General features: G+C 38.2%; 1 protein-coding gene across 1 annotated transcript; it reads right to left on the bottom strand.

The window, feature by feature from the left end:
* Positions 1-5,213: 5,213 nt before the first annotated feature.
* FAM81A (family with sequence similarity 81, member A) lies at positions 5,214-18,841 on the bottom strand. The gene is made up of 8 exons (XM_010022538.1): positions 18,795-18,841; positions 17,285-17,558; positions 16,391-16,509; positions 9,317-9,446; positions 8,018-8,124; positions 6,736-6,871; positions 6,163-6,358; positions 5,214-5,733 (listed from the first exon to the last, which is right to left on the bottom strand). The coding sequence occupies exons 1-8, from the start codon at positions 18,839-18,841 to the stop codon at positions 5,594-5,596; spliced, it is 1,149 nt and encodes a 382-aa protein (XP_010020840.1). The 3' UTR covers positions 5,214-5,593.
* Between the last annotated feature and the right edge of the window lie 1,239 nt (positions 18,842-20,080).

Raw genomic sequence — 20,080 nt, 5'->3', positions numbered from 1 at the left:
CACATAGGCCACCTAGCAAAGCAGATGCTTACCTTCAAGTCCTGATACAATCAGGAAGTGCTAGCACAAGAGTGAGACAGCAAAGCCAGTAAAATCTGTCTTCATTTATAGTCTGCTTCAATTTCAGTTGCATGTAATGGAAGCCTGTTCACTGCAGTGGCATTTGAAAATGACCCTTATCAGAAACTGAAGTCAGGTTTAATGAGAGTTAACTGGAGTATGTGCAGCAGTGTTATTTTCATTCCCGTAATTCACATCCTTTCTCCTCTCTCACCAGCAATTCCTTCTCATCTTCATGTACAGTTCAGGCTTTTTGTATTACGACAAGCACTACTTCATCTTTCTTAATCTAGATCCTGGTTTGGTACACATCCCTGATTCTCTGCTGCGCTCAAAACATTTTTTCACTGCTCAGTGCCAGAAGAAGTTACAGTTCTCCCACATATTTTGCAATATTTGAGGCTATTCCACTGTATTATTTAGCAAGATAATCCTTGCGTGGTTTGAGAGCAGCTTTTTGTGCTAGTCCTAGAATTTCACCTGGTAGGAGCTGTTCAGGTTATCCTGTGGTTTTTCAGCCACAGTCAGTCTTGGAATGGGAGGCAGTGCTTTGAGAGGAGCCTCTTCTGCATGTTTGCAGCAGCTCTTAGGATGATGGGTGTAGAATGCGTGTTGCTTTTTGATCTTTGCTTGACTTAAGATCTTACACTTCAGAAGAACTGCCCCTGATGTTTTTCCAGGTCTGGGAGGTTTGGGTTTTTTATGCTTTGTGTTGGCCCAAGTTCTGCTGACAGCAAAGGTAGCAGAGAACTTTGGTCCCCACTCAGCATTCCTCAAGGACCATCACAGTCACCCTCAGAGAATTTTGCTTAAAATGTTCGGGGTTTTTTGGGTTGTTTTCTTTTCTTAAATTCCTTTTGTCAAAACACATAACGTTGTTAAGCATTTCCAGACCTAGCTCAGTGGTATTGCAGCATATTGAGCATCTTCCTTTGCTTGCCAAGAGTAACAGTGACACCGTGTGGCCAACTCAATAGAGTTCTTGCACCGAATTTCCATTACTGTTTTCTTTCAAATTCGCCTCTGGATCTCTTACACTGTGGGGAGTATCCAGAGGAATCCCTCCCCTGCACATAGGACGGCTTCATCCGTTCATGTGTCTCTCTCCTTAGGTGTTTCCATTATTTGAATACATGTCTAATGAGCGCTTTAAGATACTAATGGCTAAATACTTAAAAAGGTAGAGCAGGAAATGTAGAAACTTAGAAAAGATTACATTTCAGTTTAAATTGATATTACAGGACTATGCTGTTGTTCATTATTTTTCGTACCATTTTTCTCCAACAAGGATCTGACCACTGAACCATATTGGTGTGTAATGACAGAATATCCACAATATAAAACTGTACTACATAAACAACTAGATGTTGAAGTCAGGATCATCCTTTTAACTTCTTAGTTGCATCATTACGTTGATTTGCTTAATAAATCTAAACACAATTGCTCTGTAACTACTGACATAATTCTGTTTACAGCTAAGTCCTTCGCTGCACAGTACTGTAGTTCTACTGTTACCACACGCTAATGTAAAAGGCAAGTAGTCCAGTTAAAAAACTTATTATGAGTTTATCCTTTGACACTTGCTATGTCATTCAGGCAACACAGCTGACTGAACACTATGGTCTGCACAATGCAACTGGTTTAAGTCTCATGCATCCTAAATAGCTGACAAAAGAAAGATTTTAAAGCTTCATGAGAGGAAGTGGTCTGCTTTTGGCTGGTTTTGGATTTTGGTGGTGGTTGGTTTTGTGGGGTTTGGTTTTTGTTGTTGGGGCTTTTGGGGTTTTTTTTTAGGTATGTATGTAGGAGAATAAAAGTTTAAGGAATGCTGAGCAAAGATCCATATTCTTTAAAACACAGATTGTTTTAAAAAGATAATGGATATGCAGGGAAGAATTTAATAAATTAGGGTTTGTGTCTTCTGTGCTTGAAATTTAAACCCATTATGTCTTGTCCTATCAAAAGTCCAGGTATTTGGGTCGGAGGCTGGTGTTCTTTAGCATTGGAACAGACTGGATTAGTTGAATGTTTATTCTTGAAAGATTCTTTGAAGCAGGTTAGACAAGTGTCTATGACAAATATTTTAGGGAGAATTGGCCCTATCTTGAAGCAGACGGATGGAGCAGATGGCCTCTAAAGGCTTCTTCCAATCCATCCTTCAGTGAGTTTATGTACTTTGTGTTTTAAATAGCATTTTGTGCATATTCAGTAATATACTTTCCCAAACACACAAAGTCTTGTTCTGTTTGCTTGTGTGTGATCTACAAAAACACTGCCTCTTCTCACTGCCTTTTTCCACTTGTGGGCTCTGGCAGGCCCGTGTTTGGTGCTGTACAGATGGTGACTTACAGCATGAGTACTTATGCTGAAAAAAAAAGCACATTACTTCCACCATCACAAGCAATCTTATCCCTAAAGGACTGGCACGTAGGAATGCCACTGGAGACCAGCATGGAAAGGAAAAATAAAGGAGCAGCTCCACTTCCAAGTACACCTATTTCCTTCTATTTGGTTTTACGGGATCTCTGCAGGTCAGTTTTCAGAATTGGTTTCTGCTTTGCAAAATCAAGCTTTCACAGACCATAGTGCCTATAATACTGTCCTCCTGGCTTCAAAGTAATTTCCTTGGGGGCATGCTGTTTCAGAGGAAAGGACTTTGCTGTACAACTTCAAGATGATTGGAAGATACAGGGACTCTAATTCTCCCTTGAAGGACTCAGCTGTAACTTATCAGATATGAGCACTCTCTGACAGACTGTGCAGACAAGATGTTGCTGACCTAATTTGTGCAGAAAACTTAAAAGTCACTGAAGGGAAAACAGAAGAATTTATTTTTTTAATTGTATGAGCAGAGTAAAATGCAGAATGCAAATAGGGAGCATGAATTAGGACAAAACAATTAACGTGCCCTTCCTTGGGGGGTCTTTGTTTTTTATCAACTATAGTATTGTCTGTAACTTTCAGCTCTTGGTAAAATCTTCAGACTTGCTCTGTGCTTCATCAGCAGGGAGCTACTCTTCCTTGCCTTTGCCCATGCAGCTACCGTTCCATTGCTCCTCTCTTTTGACTTACTCTTTTTCTCTGTTACTTCTCCAGATGTTTCCATCTTCCTTCATATTACTTTTTCCATCCTGACTTTTCCTCAGTTTTTCTGCAGAAACTCTTGGACTGGAATATGTGGCTTCCATTCACAAGTGACTAGTTAGAGCACTCTGAAAAGACTGGATGATGGGCAGGCTGCACTTGCTTGTATCCCAGCTAACCATTTCTGTCTGTCTCTTTCCAGCATATAAGTCCCCATAACCTGTGCCTCCCTCCTCACAGCACTTCATATAGTTTGAAGGCACTGCTTGATGGTAGATCGCATTTCAATATTGGTTTATTTGGGCTTTTAGTTATTTGTTTTAGCTGAGATTTAAAAAAAACAACCTCCTCAAAACAGCAAAACCAAAATTGGGTAGGGCTTGATGTGTTACTTTACATCTGCATGAATCACACGAGATTTTTACAAGAGAAACCTTTTATTGAAGTCCTATATAAATTGTTTCTCCGTTTCCTTGTAGGCTCTTCATATCATACCAGAGTCTCTCAGGTACAGACTTCCAATTACAGAAGAAAAAAATTGCTGGGTTTTTTTTCCATCTCTTGTTGCTTTTTTCTTTGTTCTTTTCCTATTCTTTTTTTTTTTTTTAATAAACCACTGGTGGTGGCTTTTCCACTGCCCATGGTTAAATATTTAAGACTAGATAAGAATACAGACATGAAAAAGAATGAATTTTAAAGACAATTCTCAAGAAATATCTGCAAGTATTTCCTTGTCTCCCTTTAGTGAACTGGTCTCTCCCCTTAGCCGCTGTTGTAAATATATTTCACAGCACATGAATGATACAAAACAGGAATAATGGGGGCAGTTTTGTTATGAGAGAGCAATTGAAGCCAGAGTTGCACAAACTTCATGTATCTTTGATACATTAGATTACTTTCAACACTATAGGAAGTGCATATAAACTTAGGCATTAAGCCTGTAAAGATGTGTTTGGTTTTTAGACAGTACACTGCCCTACTGAAGTTGATGAGTTTAAGTTTTTGGAGTTTTGGTTTTTGTTGGGATTTTTAATTTTTTTATAACTATGACTCTGTGGGCCAAACCTTCTTCTCAGGGAAGTGATGAGAAACTGGCCACTCTTCCAAAGAGAAATCTAGTTTGCAATACTAGCCAAAAGAAAGGTCCATTAAAGACAGTGCAGAGACATGCTAATAATTTACTTTAACCGTAATGCTTGTGTAAATTTAAAGTATTTTGTACATGAGCTGTTGTTAATAGTATGAATTAAGAAGGTACTGGATTAAGTCTTTCATTCTTCATGAGCGCTTAATCCTGCATGACTTACAAACATGAGGAGCAATATCAAGCTATGAATGAAGGTACAAAATCAACATATATATATTTTCCTGTGTAGATTAATATGCCGTATGGGTGCTGATTTTCATTATGTAATCTGTTCTGAGAATGGAAATAAGCACCATTATTGTTTGGAAATACTGTGAAGACAAATAGCAGTTTGAATCTACTGAATTATTGAAGTCTACTTAAATCCGAAAAATCTATTATTTTACTTCATGGAAAATTTCTAAGCGGATCATAAACTGCATCTTATTTTACATTACACTCTCCAGACTGTTAGATTATCACCTTCTCTTTTGTTTTCAAACCTTTCAAAGTTATAATGAAACAAGTCACAGGAACACATGCCCAGTTATAAAATACTCATATGTACATCTTTTACCTTGTCTCAGCTCCACTTGGCTATTAATTTAAAAATATTACAATACAAGACCACGCAAGTTAAGTTTCTTATGTTGTTGATGAATCATCTTCTACAACTACATTATATAACACTACTTGGTTTACACACACAGAGGATATTTGCAAAACTAAACAAAGATTTGCCTGTTGATATCTAGGTTTTGAAAACTGGTCTGTTTCGTGCCAATTCTGTCTCCCAGGAAGTCAGGAGTAGAGAAAGTCACTGTAAAAATGTCATTGCCTTCCATCAAGTGATTTGTCTCAAGGTGGAGAACCTTGCCAAACTCATGTCGAACAATTTATATCAACTTGTTTGTCGGGGGAGGTTTTGTTGTTTGTTTTGGGCTTTTTTTTTTTCATAAGGGGGATGTGCAGGTGCTTAAATATATATAAGTGTTTACTTGTCTGATCACGCCTGTGAAACTGGAATGCCTTTAGCAAATTAGGTGCCAGCTTCACCAGTATATTACTCCAGTTTTACACGGTGTTTAATCTCCTGAGAGCAACTAGAGTAGTGCAGTGGCAAATCAGCACCTCATGCCTAAAAGCTTGTTCTCAGCTGATCTATGAAGAGCTTGCACTTACCGCTTTGAGTAAACATACGGACCTGTGCAACAGCAGCATGTCATTTGGTACATGCATTTAATTTGGATTACAGACTGGAACAAGATTACAGTCTGCCTTTTTAGCCAGGTAAACATTAATCCCTCAGACAAAATCTTGCAGTCATGGTCCAGCCTCTCCCCATGTTGGAACCTCCTGCTTCATTTGGTGGATCTGCTTCTGTAGTTCGTCTCTGTCCAGCTTCATTTTCGCTTCTAGAACTTGCCGTAGAGACCCAATGCTCTCATAGATAGCTGCAAATCCTAATTGCAGGTGAGACTTAAATTAGTTCCTATTCAAAAGCAAGAGTATTGCTATCTAGTAATAATGCTAGTAAAGCATTATTACTATCAGAATGTGCTTCCTACCATGACACTCTGCTATACCCTAGGAATAGCAAAAGAAAACAGGACTATAACTGTGTGTCGATTGCAGAACTGCGCCCGATCACAGCCACCCTATGCCTATATGTGCTCTGGGGAGAGCACTCCTAAGCTAAAAAGATGTCACCTCTTGTTGCTGTGAATTTCACACTTGGTGAAAATCCTTTTTAGTGCCACAGGTACAGTCATTACCTCTGCCCCAAGAGTCTTTAAACTACTTCAATACAGGCAAAGGCATTTTGAATATTATTGTAGGTGGCTCATTGTTACCCCAGTTGAGAATAAAGAACTTGATAACTATGGTCCTACCAGCATTAACTTCAGCTTTCATTTCTTTTATATCTTCATTTATCTCATTTTGAAGTTTGCCAATGCGAATATTTATCTTTTCTTCAGTCTGTTTTGCTTCATGTGCTTCCATGGTTATCTTCTGTATTTCTTCTATTTTGTCAATTTTCTCTGCCATTTGGTTGAATTTCATCTCTATGGCTCTTTCACTCATTTCCTGGAGCCAGGAAAAAGAATTTTAATAATTTACTCTGCAGGTGAAATTACACTGGTCTTTCCCAAATATACAGTAGATATTAAATTAATTATCTTCTATATGGAATTCAAAACTGTAAAGAATTATTTTTTACTAAATGGTTTAAACTGACTGGATTACCATAGGCTAAAATACTGATCTATTTAGAAGTGATCAGATTTATTTGAAGACTCTCAGGCTGAGGGGATGTTACACTTGACATCAGTGAAGAGAGTTATACAAATTTTGAGGTCTGAAAATGTCACTCAAGTAATATCTGCATTATATCTTCTGAGCTATTAATGATGCTTTTGAGTATTTCCTGAGAAGAATTATTAGGACATTTGAACAAAACTTACAGTTTTTTCCTTGAAAGTCGATGAGAGTTGGTCAATCTTTTGCACAAGCTCTTTTTCAATCCTTTCGTGTTCCTGTTCCAACCAGCTACGTGCAGACAGAATCTGGCTGCTGAGTTCCTCAATGGCATTTTTCAATCTAAGAGTATTATAGAAATTAGCAGATACAAAAGAGAAGAAAATTTGGTCATTCAGCTGTGACATTTTTATGAACATGTTTGAAAAAAACCGTGGTAATGCAATACATTCTTGGCACCATATTAAGGTGAATCCTTGAACTTTTAAGGCTCCTAAACTGAATAAGGTAATACTGGTTTTGCAAATAAAGATGAAAGAGCACAACAAAATAGCAGTTACTTATGTGAAACGTATCACAACATTTTGAGATGTAGTAGATGCAAATTCTTTGCAGCACTGAAAACAGGATATAGTCATCTGTTCAGATCATAATCTTCGGGTCCATAGGTCTTAAATCTGAACAAATATTTGATAACCATTTACTTTAGCGGCAGTGCTGGTTCATACAGCCCCACTTGTGTTGCCTATTCCCACCTTAAGTCTATACCAACCAGTTCTGACAGTGAAACTGTTTCTTTAGAAAGTCTTTTTTTCCAGTGAATATTTGAGACCTGGGTCTATTCTTTCATCTAGTTTGCAAATAGTTCTACTGATGTAACTGATAGGATTGCGTGAGGCTGGCAATAAATGGTAAGGAGTGAGAAGGTGGATGGCTTAAGCCACAACTGCCACTGAGTGAAATGTCTGGAGAAGAGTTAATATCTGAATTGAGTATATCCCTATATAATGTCTAGTAGTAGCACAATAGCTTATCATTAATAATTTAGGTATTTGAGTGATATATTCATGTTTGAAGCCAATTTAAAGCAGTAACACTTTGTGAATGCTTTGCCTCAATTCCTGGTGGCTTGAGTTGAACTTTTTGCTCTGCACTCGACAGCCAGCTCCAGCATTTGTTGCCTCGTACAAAAAGGCCACTCCTACAAAAATCCTTACTGGTGTTCTTTAATACAAGTCCTGTCTGAACACTTAACTAGGGACTTAACAGGCGTATCAGAATCGCCTAACCACATTAGGGACAGAATTCTTGTTGAAAGCGAATCCTACTTGACAGACCATGTGCTTTTGTAATATCTCTTGAGCACACATACGTATTTAAACAGGTTCGTGCTTTTGTAGACCTGAAGATTACAACAGTCAAACTTGGAAAACTGATGACCAGCTCTTCCAAGTCGCATGGCAGCAGCCAGGTTTCCCGGGCACTCACTTCATATCCAGAAGGTGGAGCTGTTGGTTGCTCTCTTTGTAAGCGATCTTCAGCTTTGCTTCTTGTTGCATTATTGATTGCTCTACTCTGCTCAGAAGATGAGAAATCTGAAACCAAATTCAGAAGTTACTATTTCTCAACAGCATTTCATCACAATCTCGTTTGGGACATTTTCATAACACTAGAGGAGATCTTAAAGAAGGGCCATTTTTGCTGCCACTTCACAGTTACTGAATTTGCGTGTTTTTACTTTATCATGAAAAATAAATTATCTTGCAAGATGAAGGTATCAATATTGTGAAAACTGTAATTTTTCAGCCATAAACAATTTGAATAGCTTTGCCTTCAAAGCGTCTGCCTGCTCCCCCTCCTTGAGGCAGCTGAATTTATATGATCTGTGATATAAGTGTCTGTGATGCCACATAAGCAGAGTAAACAACTGGCAGAGCACTCCACCAATACTGAGTGATATTCTTTATCACATCATGTATAGTGGCTACTGCAGTGATGAAAGTGCTGGGTTTAATTGGGGATAAGTCACGACTAGCAGAAACTTATTTTTATTTTTACAAAACACACTGTTTTGTTTTAAAAGATTCCTGATTAATATGCTCCTGGCATGCAGGTACTGAGCCTTCTGAGAAAGGTAAAGTGCATTTTAACCATTTACGTGCTGCAAAATGGAGAGGTAAATTACTTCTGTTGCCCAAGAAAATGGGAAGGCCTTGAAAGGAGCTGCGAAGAATCCTTTGCCTTAATGTTATAAGTCTCTGCTTCTATCTAGTTCTCTCTTTCATTCTTATACCCAATGGAAGAGAAACCTGACAGCCACATCAATGGATTCACAGAACCCAAAACTAGTTTTGTTTTTCAGACCTTCAAAAATTGTGATTAAATACATATAAAACCATCCTGGGAAGGCCAAAACATACAGGGAGAGACACTGATGCTTGCATTGTTGTGGTAGTTTTGTAGAGCATCCTTGTCATGTTCACATTCCAACCTCAAGAAGCCATTCAGGCCAGTAATCACTGACTTTTGTTCATTCCTAGAGTCCTTTCAGATGCTTTGAAGTACTATCCCCTTCTCCGTGACATGCTAAAGGACTTTTTTTCAGTTAGACCAGTACAATAATGCAGCTAGGTACCAGTATTCAATCTAATAAGGACTAGGAGCAGATACATCTCTCCATTTGTAAATCTGTGACCTCCCAGGATAATAACTGACAGTAATGGAGTCGGTGTGAATTGGATCATAACCCTTACCCATACATGGATCACTTTGATCGAAATACCATACCTGTATTTCTGCCTCTTTGATTTTAGATTCCAAGATGAGTTTGGAGGTCTGTTGGTCTTTACTTAAGCTCTGAAGTCTTTCATAGGTAATTTTATGTTCTGCAGACAGTCTGGCTAACCCAGCATCACACCTGTGTGAATAAAATACCAAAGCAACAGCTGAAAAGACTGTAAGGTCCAGGCTTTTAAAGTTACCCATTTTAGACTGGGCATTTCTGTGAAATTGCTGCCTGTCTAGTGAAACAATGTCTTTTGAGACAGTAAAAATGGTGATAGATCTCATAGTATTCAGCAACCTACTCCCAAATGGGACTAGAAGTCAAATAGTCTGACACATGCATTCCTGTCTTCTTGACACTGACATAATATGTGTAGACTGTGTTGTTATCAGTCAGGGGAAGCACATTAGAAATGCAAAGATGCAGAATTTCAATACCTTCAATTTTGTCATACTCCAAAAGACATCTGCTAAGGTGTGTGTGATTTCGCCTACATGATTAGAAGCTGAAATAATTGAGGACTATTTTTTCATTATTGCAGCTGTGTTTCTCTGAGTTCTACGTTCTGATTTTTATTTGTGAAACAGTAGTATACATTAGTCTGTGTAGTAAACAATGTGCAGCAAATTTTACAGTTATCAGTCTTTATTTAGGTAAAACTGTCATTGAAAACAAAGGCAACTTTGTCTCTCAAATGCAGTGCTGGAACATAATTCTTGTTTCCTTCCTTCATATTGGAACATGACTTGATGCTGTAACATTTTCAGGATAAATGCGCTATAGAATATGTGCATTTTCTACCACATTTCAAAGCTGGTCAGGTGGATTTCATCTCCAGTAATACAGTAAGGGCATTAAGTGAGCTATAAAAATGTAAGTACTGTAATTTCAGGAGGAACACCTATGTGAAGTACAAGTCCTGCATATTTTTTTGCTAAGGGAAATAATGTTATCAGCAGTGTTAGCAAATTTATTCTATGAAACGGATGGAGAACAGACAGCAGTTACAATTTGAGGGAGAAAAAGGCAGTAAAATGAAACAAGCTAAAGCACCTTAAGTCATTACCTAAACCAATGACACATTTTAACCTCTTTTTTAGTCACGTTTCAATTTGAAGGCTTTCATTTCAACATGCATTTTCATCACCTCGGTTACAGTAACTACCATTATCAAACATGAAGGGAAAGTAACAGCTAAAATGACAAATGGAGCATCTGCTTAGTATTACAGTACAATTTCAATATAAAAATAATCAGTAATGCAACACAGAATCATAGACATTATAAAACTTGTGAAAACTAATTTCTGCTTTAGGAGTTCAGCATTGTGAGAGCAACTGGTAATACCTGTAAGAAGACCAGATAAGGTCTACGTGGCAGTCAACTATGAACCATACTTGTAGGTCTTAAAATCAGATAGTTTCTTTAGAAAGATGAGAGGAGCCAAATCTCTCCATGTTGGTACAATCAAAGAGAAACAGAGGAATGAAGTCATCTTGCATCTAGTCACCAAAAGCCTCTGGGCTCAAAAAATGGTTAGCTTTGTTTCTCTGAGACATAACAGAAAAGACAAAAAGCAACTGCAGCAAATGTAAACAGCAGGCATGTGTAATTGGTTTTAAGGCAAATGAGCAATTTGGGTCTAATCACAGTGCATCTCTCCTCTTTGTGTGACTCGGTTATGTGATCAAAGGGGTCATACAGTTGCATGGTAACTGGAACATTAAAATTCTGACTATGGTAATTTACTGTCAGTCACGTATGTATTAATCAGATTATTTTGGGTTTCTACAGGGATGCTGTAATTGGCATCAAAACATTTAAACAAAGTTGGACTAAAGCTTAAATTCCACTGTCATGTAGCTAGCCTGCTAAGTTTGGGGAGTTGTTAAAAACCAATATTCCATATTTTGAGGCAGTGAAAGAGAAGTCTTTTTGAGATACATAGATATATATATATGTCTCTCTCTCTCTCTCTCTCTCTCTCTCTCTCTCTCTCCCTCTCTCTATACACATATAGTACACACTTCACAAACACCTGATTAGTTTTGACCTGGAAGGAAACATTAGTGTCCTGCAGACAAAGAATGAGATTCTGATATATTAGTTATGTGAGTATACACTTCGAGATAAAAACTGAGAACAATTAAATAACTTCAGTCCATGCTTCCACTAGCTTTCAAATGGTGGAGAGTCACTAATAAGATGAGCATGTGGAAGACCATGGACTTTTTGATTCAGGTTTCTACTGCGTGGTGGGTCAGAAGAAAATGAGCAATCTAAACAAAAGGGCACATCATAGCTTGGAATTTTTCCTCATTAGAAAGGAAAAAAGACAAAAGGCACCAAGAAAGGCACATTACCATCCCCACGGAACTTCCCATACCTCTGAAAGTTCTGCTTTGATAGTTCTTTATAGATTCAAGTTAAAATGACAATAGAATTCTTCTTAAAAATAGAACTGAATGTTTCTGAACATGGGATTTAAATTCCTGCGTAATTTAATCAGACTGTCCATATAAATTAAGCCAGTTGACTGTGGCTATAAAGACAGAAGCTGAAAACAACTTTACAGGTTTGGTCATCTTAAAAGCACAAGGAAAGAAATGACAAATAGATTAAGATTTCTAGGAAGAATATTAGTTTAAAAATGTAAGACCTGTATATAAAACCATCTTGTACTAAGAAATGCATAATAAACCTGTATTTATGTCTGAAATGCTGAAGCTGGCCATACAAACAATCCAGTGCAGTTTTTCATGTGCACTTGCACAGATGTCCTGTTGAAATTGGGCCGAAGCTGCACTGGAAGGTGTTCAGTTCACCACTGCTTGATTTTGGAGGACGTTTTCTGAAAGTTCTGATTGCCAAGCTATATACTTAAGTGAAATCAGTGAATGAAGAATAAATTGAGAGATTTCATAGTGCCAAGTATTATTCTCAGTTTCAGAATACAGTATAATCCTAGGAGCAAGTAATGTTTAATCTAAACAGTGAAATTACCAAACAACTGCTTTCCAAGTCATACTGAGCAAAAGCAGTAGTTATTCTTCTGGCACACTGAAGAGTATTTTTGTTGTCTTTGATCTCTAGGAAATCAAAACACAATGGTTGTTCTGTTCAGTATCACCAGGACTAGATAAAGCTGAGAACTACATCAATAGTCTGCAGCAGGATGCTATCTAAATATGCTATAATGGTACATACAGATCTTAATGTTCCTGGTTTAGTGTAACAGGAGATGTTTCAATTTAAATGCCAATGTTTCACTGACAAACAAGTAGCTGAAGAACAAGTAGTGAAAAGCAAGTTGTTATGTGTAGGGGATCTACTGGGCAAGAACAGCAACACTAGTAGCTTCTGGCCAGCCTGAATCAAGGAGCCCAGGTCAGCCCCCATGCAACTAGCCAGAGTGCAGCAGATTTATTGTACTTCTGCAGTTCATAAATGCAGCACATCCCAGATGCATCAGACTCATTTTCTGTGCAGTGTAGGAAAATCTGCCTACATGTAATGAGTCCAGCGTGTCTGAAATGAATCAGATCTATAATGTATATAAAAAATCATCTAAATATGCCAAGTAGGCCCGATTTGAACAATCATAGCTGCCATTTCTCTGGATGTTTCATCTATCAGGAAGCTTCTAGAGACAGCTACTGCTATAGTTCTGACCAGGCTGATGTATTTAAACTTCCCAGACAAATTATCATAGACCACAAGTTATTCTCTAAATAAATGATAAGGCACTACTCATTATTGTAACGATCTAATATCACTAGAAATAGAATCGGTAAATCTGTGTTATATAAAATTGCCAACATCAGGGACAGGAGACTGGAGTAATGGATCTGTCAGCATCTATCTAGTTTTCTGCTGAATGTGTAACTGAATTTAATAGAGGTCATATTTTTCTTAGCCAGTAATACTGCTGATTCTTAGGAAAATGCACAGCATCATTCATGGTGAGCACTGCAGTGATGCTTTAGAAATCAGCAATAAATTGTGCTTCATGAGAAATGGCCCACAGACATGAGCTGTAATGTGTATTCAGTCTTCTTCTGATAGTGATATTAGTTGATGCTGTGGTGCAGGTGAGGTCAACTGTGAGGTCTGTCCACATCTCATTCTTCCAGAGCTGTGGGTAGCGTGGTTTTGGAGCTGTGCATCAGAAATGCACGTGCATGTAGGGATCCCTGTTCTCATCATTAAAAGCAGCAACCCTGAAGAAATAATGAGACAGTTGCTTGATTACATATTGACATGTTACAGAACAGTTGGTGTTAGGAAATAAACACCAGTCTCTCCAATATTGAAGTTGAATAGGATGTTTAGTATGCATGTAATTACTGGAACTGAAAGTTGGCCAGCATCCTGAGATTGACGCTAAAATTATTACAGGACCGAAAAGCTCAGATTCAGGTGATTTGCTGTCACGTGGCACATATAAACTGATTCACACTGATTGTCAATCTGCATTCTTCTAGCCTAGAGCAACCACGATTTGGAGGTAAATTAGCCTACTGTTGCTGCAGCCTGAGCCATACATTGTACCTTGACTGTGGCTGAAAGCTGCTGAATGGTAAATTGGTAACCCACAGTAACTTGATCATGTTTCTAAGGTTTCACTCTCTGCACTCATCTGAAAGCTATCAAGATTAGATGTAAAAGTTAAAATTACATTAAGTGAGTTCATCTTATTTCATATAAGGAACCTTGGCTAGAGTAATCAGAAAGTGTTAATCCCAGGGAATGCTTCTGGTGTGTATCTCTGTAATGCCAACAGCATAACAAACTGCCATCTTGACCGTGATCTCTAGATACTGCTGTAATCATCCACCTTCATTTTCAAAGTAGAGTATGTCTGTAAATAAAGGCAAATAGCTTTCTTCCATGGAACACTACTTTAGCTTGCTTTCTGATAAAGAGAAGCTTATTTTCTTCCTCATTCAGAGAGAATTTTTACATAGCATAATCACAGAATCACTAGGGTAATGCTGAATAGAAGGTAACAGTTAAAGAACAATAAACTGATTCTCTTAGGGTAGTGAATACAAATAGCCAACACTTGTTCCACAGTCTAACATAAGGCAGGTTGATATAATCTCATACAGTTATCAGATAAACTGTAAACCAGGCACAGTACAAGGATGTTGCCCCAAGTAAATAAAGGAAGAAATCCTGCACAGACTGTGCTAGTCCCACTGCCAATCCCCATAGCAAGTACTTTGGAGAGGCAATGGTCCCATTGCAAAGCTCATGCCGGCATGTGTTTGTTCACTTGAGCTCTGTTACTGAAAGCAAAGGCACTACGACTGGCTTTAGAAGGTGTCAGTAACTGTGCTGTTCCAAACACGGACTTCTCTCAGGATGTAGTATGATCTCAAACTGGACTTTTTATACAAAGAAGCAGGAAGATCTAAGCATGTAAATTTCTCAGGGATTTCTCAGTGAGATAGCTATGTGTGCGTGTGTGTATCTATATATTTTTTCAGTCAATTTTTTTATTTGACAAAATGTCTAGTGCATTTCTGTTTACTGAAGGGTAGTGCACAACTTTAAATAAAAAAAAGTCAGTAAGTAGAAGCTCCCTAAAGTGCTCTTTACAAAATGGACCATGTATGTTAGTGGGAACTGAAAAAAAACCCAAATCATTTATGAGAAAACTTTAGTTGAAGGAAAATCCCTCTGTGATTATTTTTGTCGGTTGTTGAAGGTTGTCGCTAAATCAGTTGAAGTACAAGCAAAGAAAAATGAAAGTTACCTGTACAATATAGGCAGTGGGTCAAATTCAGGACAAGTACACTTCCACCAAAGTTATCAGCCAAACTACTTTAGGCCAGATTAGGTCCTTTTTCTGTAGCTGTGTATATCCTCTGTCTTTTGCGTCCAACTTTACAAACAGTTAAGCGAATGTTATTATAGTGGGGTTGTAAATGTGGTGTTGGTAGCTGTTGTGGTTCAAGCCCAGCTGGTAACTGGGAACCACGCAGCCGCTCGCTCACTCCCTCCCTTCTTCCTCCCCCTGCTCCCAGAGGGATGGGGAGGAGAATCGGAGGAATGTAACTCCCACGAGTTGAGATAACAGCTCTCCAGTAACTAAGGTATAATACAAACCACTGCTGCTACCAATAATAATGATAAGAGGAATAACAAGGGGAGAGGACACAACCGCTCACCACCCGCCGACCGATACCCAGCCCGACCCGAGCAGCGATCTGGGCCTTCCGGGTAACTCCCCCCAGTTTCTATACTGGGCATGACGTGCTGTGGTATGGAATAGCCCTTTGGCCAGTTTGGGTCAGGTGTCCTGTCTCTGCTTCCTCCTGGCTTCCCCTCCTCTCTGGCAGAGCATGAGACTGAGAAAGTCCTTGCTCAGAGTAAACATTACTGAGCAACAACTAAAACCATCGGTGTTATCAGCGTTGTTCCCGGGCTGAAAGTCGAGAACACAGCACTGCACCAGCTACTAAGAAGGAGAAAAAATGGTTGCTATAGCTGACCCAGGACAGTAGCACAATGTGACAGTAGCACAAGGTCTGTGTAGTGGCACAACTGTGATATGGAGCTTCAAGTAGCCTGTAAAACCTCTATTATTTTATAGCTTTCTGTTCCTTACATGTCAGGTAGCCCACGCATTTTTTTATGGCTAACCAATACCTGAACACACAGATTTTTGCTCCTAAGATATATGCAAAAAATGTGCAACTGTTCTGCTCTTTACAAGTGCAGATTGTTCCATGCTGCCTTTATAATTGTGCTAATTAATTTGTTTCAAAGATAGACCAGTATAACCATAGTATTCTTTAAAGCTGAACCAAATCCAAATTCCTAAGGAATTTGAGGTAATTTATTAAAAACTAATTTCAGGAATCTCAGGAATCAAGGATAACATTGTTACGTTTAACACGTAATGCTGGAATGCAAAGGATTATTATTCATTTTCATGAAAACACAGAGTAAAATTACCCCAGGAATTCTGCCAAAGTTGAATTCAGCCCATTGTCATTAACATTCATACTTCAAGATTAAAGCAACATTAGCTAGTCCCCAAAATATACTTCTGTGTTGACTTTTACCTTGCAACTCTTCCCCGAAGATCTCCTAAACCAGAAAGCTGCCGCATTTCCAGACTCTTCAGGGTAGAATTTGTTCCATAGCTGAGATTGTCTCTGACACGTATCTGTTCCTGCAGCATCTACAAAGCATTCATATGCAAATACAAACTCAGTATGTCACCTTTAATGTACACTTAAAATGTCACTCATTATTTTTCAGTATTTCATAACATCAGATACTATTTTTTATTACTTTATTAAAAGCATTGTTTTGCCTTGTACTAAACCAGACACCTTTTAGGTCATCTATTCTTTTTTATTCTTAGTGTCCAATCTGCATATAAATACCATAATATGCAAAGTATGAGCTGGCAAGGGAACGGAGTCTTAAATACTAACTTTTATCCTTTAATTTTCCCCACCACAGCCCTGTTGCTCATTGCAGCAGAGGTCAGGCATGAAGCCACGTATTTGCATGTGATTAGGGCATAAAAATGAGCGGTTGTGTTTGGCTGCTTGGTGTCATCTGTAAGTTGGAAGTGATAGAAAGTTTATTATAGAGCTAAGGCATTTCCTGGTGTTTATACAGCACAGCCTTTGGTCTGAAGCTGAGCTGGGTATTAGTGTCGCATTAATTAATTTTTTTGAGGTTTTCCAGTGCAGCTTTTCAAAACAAGTTTCTTAGTACCACAAAGGTTTCTGTGTTTACATGCTAATATGCTGTGCTATCTTCATAGCTACTGAAAGAATTAAGCAATTTGCAAGCAGTTTTTCAAGTTACAAAAACAATTCATAAGCTTACAGGATCTTTAGACCTTGTCTGACCTTTAGTTATCCTGTGGCAAACTTTCTTATTAAATTAGAAGGAACAAGTAGCTGACATGGCATTAGTCCTGTGAAAAATTCTTAACATACCTCAATGTCCCGATTAAGCTGCCTCACTATTGCCGTTATGTTTCGGATATGTTCTTCCAAGAGTTGCCTAGCCAACCGGTCACCCCCCCCTTTGTTCTGCATTCTGTGCAGAGTGGAAACAATGTCCTCCTTAATGCGAAAAGCGTGTTCCACAAGAGCCGCTGTTGTTTTCTCATGGCTTAGGATTCTGTCTTCCAGCTGATCCACCAGGCTCGCAGATGCCAGTGGGACCGCTGTCAATGCCTGGCTATGCAGCGCTATGTTTCGAACCCGTCTAGTGAAGAAGAATATCCAGATATTGTTAATTTGGCACACACAACTCTGCAATGTCTTTCCACTGGAGACAGTGCAATATTACCTTAGTAGCAGTATTGGGGAGAAGCACAAAAATACTCACAGAGTAACCCACTGCTACGAGTAAGTATTGGCTATTGTGAGTATTATGTACAAAGGCAGGTCAGGCTCTCTTTCATATTCTTTAAGGAAGCTTAAAAAAGCAAAGGATCTTAAGAAAAGGACATTAGCATTATAAAATCAGTTACAATCCAGAGCTATAATGTGATTAAGAATCCAAATTCAAAAACCTTTTATTGTATTTCGAAAGTAATGCTATTTGGCTCTACAGTTTTCAGGCTTAATGAAAGCAGTAACTGCAGAAGGTATATACTGCAAATTAAATAACAGCAGACTGAGATTAAAAAGGAGTAGCTTGTATCCATTCCTTTTTTCAGTCTCTATAACTGCTCTCTAATAAAGCTTATTCCTTCATCTCCTGGACAGGACAATATGCACGTGTACCAACTGAGGAGAGACCAAAATTATGACTAGCTTCTCATAGTCTTGGAAGTCAGATTGTCCTCCAAAAGAGCTTACAGTTGGGTACCTTAAGTAATTGTCTAGACTTTTGAAGAGTTCTGCACTGCATAGCTTCCATGGAAAGCAATGGAGCTCATGGGTACTCGAAGTAAAAAATTAGGCTGCTAATGCATGCAATCTTTTCCTGCTGCTATATTCTGTAAAGAATAAAGAAAATTTTCCAAAGCATAGACGGAAGATACAAATTCAACCCCACTTTGAAAGAGGAGATCTTTTTCTTGGAACTCTGTATTTACTGTGTATTCTCCATATTGTTTCCTGTTAATGAGCCAAATTAATAATTTACTTTCACTGTGATGATATTGATAGAGATGTATGAGGACTCCTGCAAAGGTCAGTTCTGGCTCTGAGTTTCTGTACTTAGTCCATACTATTAGAAGACTGGCTCAGTATAGTGTTCTTGGACTTCTACTCACTTACAGTTTAAACTATTTGATTCATCTTGGAAAAGGTGAAGTAAAATCTGAGTAAGGAATTGTGATTTGGGCCATGATTTGAATAAGTCTACAATATTTCACTTTGCTTTGCATACTAATGCCAAAGTCCCAAGTCACAGCATTACTATATATAGGGAATTGAGAGACACATAATACTTTGCATATGAAGATTTTACTTTTTACGTTCCAAACTGTACCTTTCAGAAGGGGCAAGAGTTGGGAAGATTGGGCTTCGCTGGGCCATTTTCTGGTCAATAATTTATGTCTGTTGAAAAAGTACACATTGAATTATTTAATAGTTTATAGCTGGCACTGAAACAACTTACTGCTGCTTCTTTAAGTGAACCTTTAAGTAAAGTTTAAGATTATGCTGACAGCTTTGATCTCGGAATTCAGATATTGTTTATGGAATAAATACAAATAAAAACTAACACAGAAGAATAGCAACAAAAAACTGCTAAAAAGCTTTTTTTTGTAGTGAAAACGATACTCCTGAAAAAGGCACGGCTGACAGCCTTGAAACTGAAATCTGCTGTTGACCCACAGAACTGGTTTGGCAGGACAGAGGCAAACAAACTTCTTGTCCCCAATCTCTCTGCTGGTCTCAGACATCATCAATCAATCAATCAATAAAAAAGTAAGATCGACAGGATTATCAAAAAGCTTAAGAAGGTATTGGCCAGAGAATGAAATAAAAATATTTAATCACAGCAGATTTTTTGGGGTCAAGTATTTTTCCGGTAAAAGCTTTGGCAGTCAGAAACCTAAATAAAATGTGTGACATCAGTATAGTTTAGCAAAACTGAGTCTTGCATTAATCTGTCTTCAAATCTAAACAGCCACGCTTTATGTTGTAAATACTTCCGTGATAAGAATATAAATTCTGGTTTTAGTTTTTAGGCATAGCCAGCCAGACTGTGACAGACGTTGCAGCAGGGTAGGTCTGTTAAGTAGCTTCAAAGGAACATTTTGGATATCTTACTGTAAGTGAGACCAGTATGTGGCTCAGTAGCTTTATCCATTGACAGAAATTAAGTTAATGAAAAAGATGGTATCCTCAATAAAATCCAACTATTCCACCCTCTACAAAACAAATAAACATTAACTACAAATAGGATGAGTATGGCCTGAACCTGAATTCCTTGGGAACCTAAAATCCTTGCTGAAAACTGAAGGCTGATGTATGAAAAGTATTTTGCAATTGCTGATGCAATCTGGTGTAATATGCTGCAGAAATAGGAAAATAGGGTTATTGATACAAGATAGTCAAATACCGATGGCGAAGAAGTGAAAGGACTACCCTCAGAGATCTCAAAATGCAAAGCATGTTTGTGCTTTAGAAATGTATGAAAGCAGTGCCTAAAAGCAGAGAGCAAACATTGTCACAGTATGTGTGTTCTATTTATAGCACAGTGCTTCAGAAACTACAAATTAGAAAAAAATAGTTTTGAGAGAAGCTGGGTTGCTGAGCAGCAGTGACACT

Source organism: Nestor notabilis, unplaced genomic scaffold (assembly GCF_000696875.1).
Source record: "Nestor notabilis isolate BGI_N333 unplaced genomic scaffold, ASM69687v1 scaffold36009, whole genome shotgun sequence".
NCBI classification, from domain to species: Eukaryota; Metazoa; Chordata; class Aves; order Psittaciformes; family Psittacidae; genus Nestor; species Nestor notabilis.
This window is presented reverse-complemented; position numbering and strand designations above follow the sequence as displayed.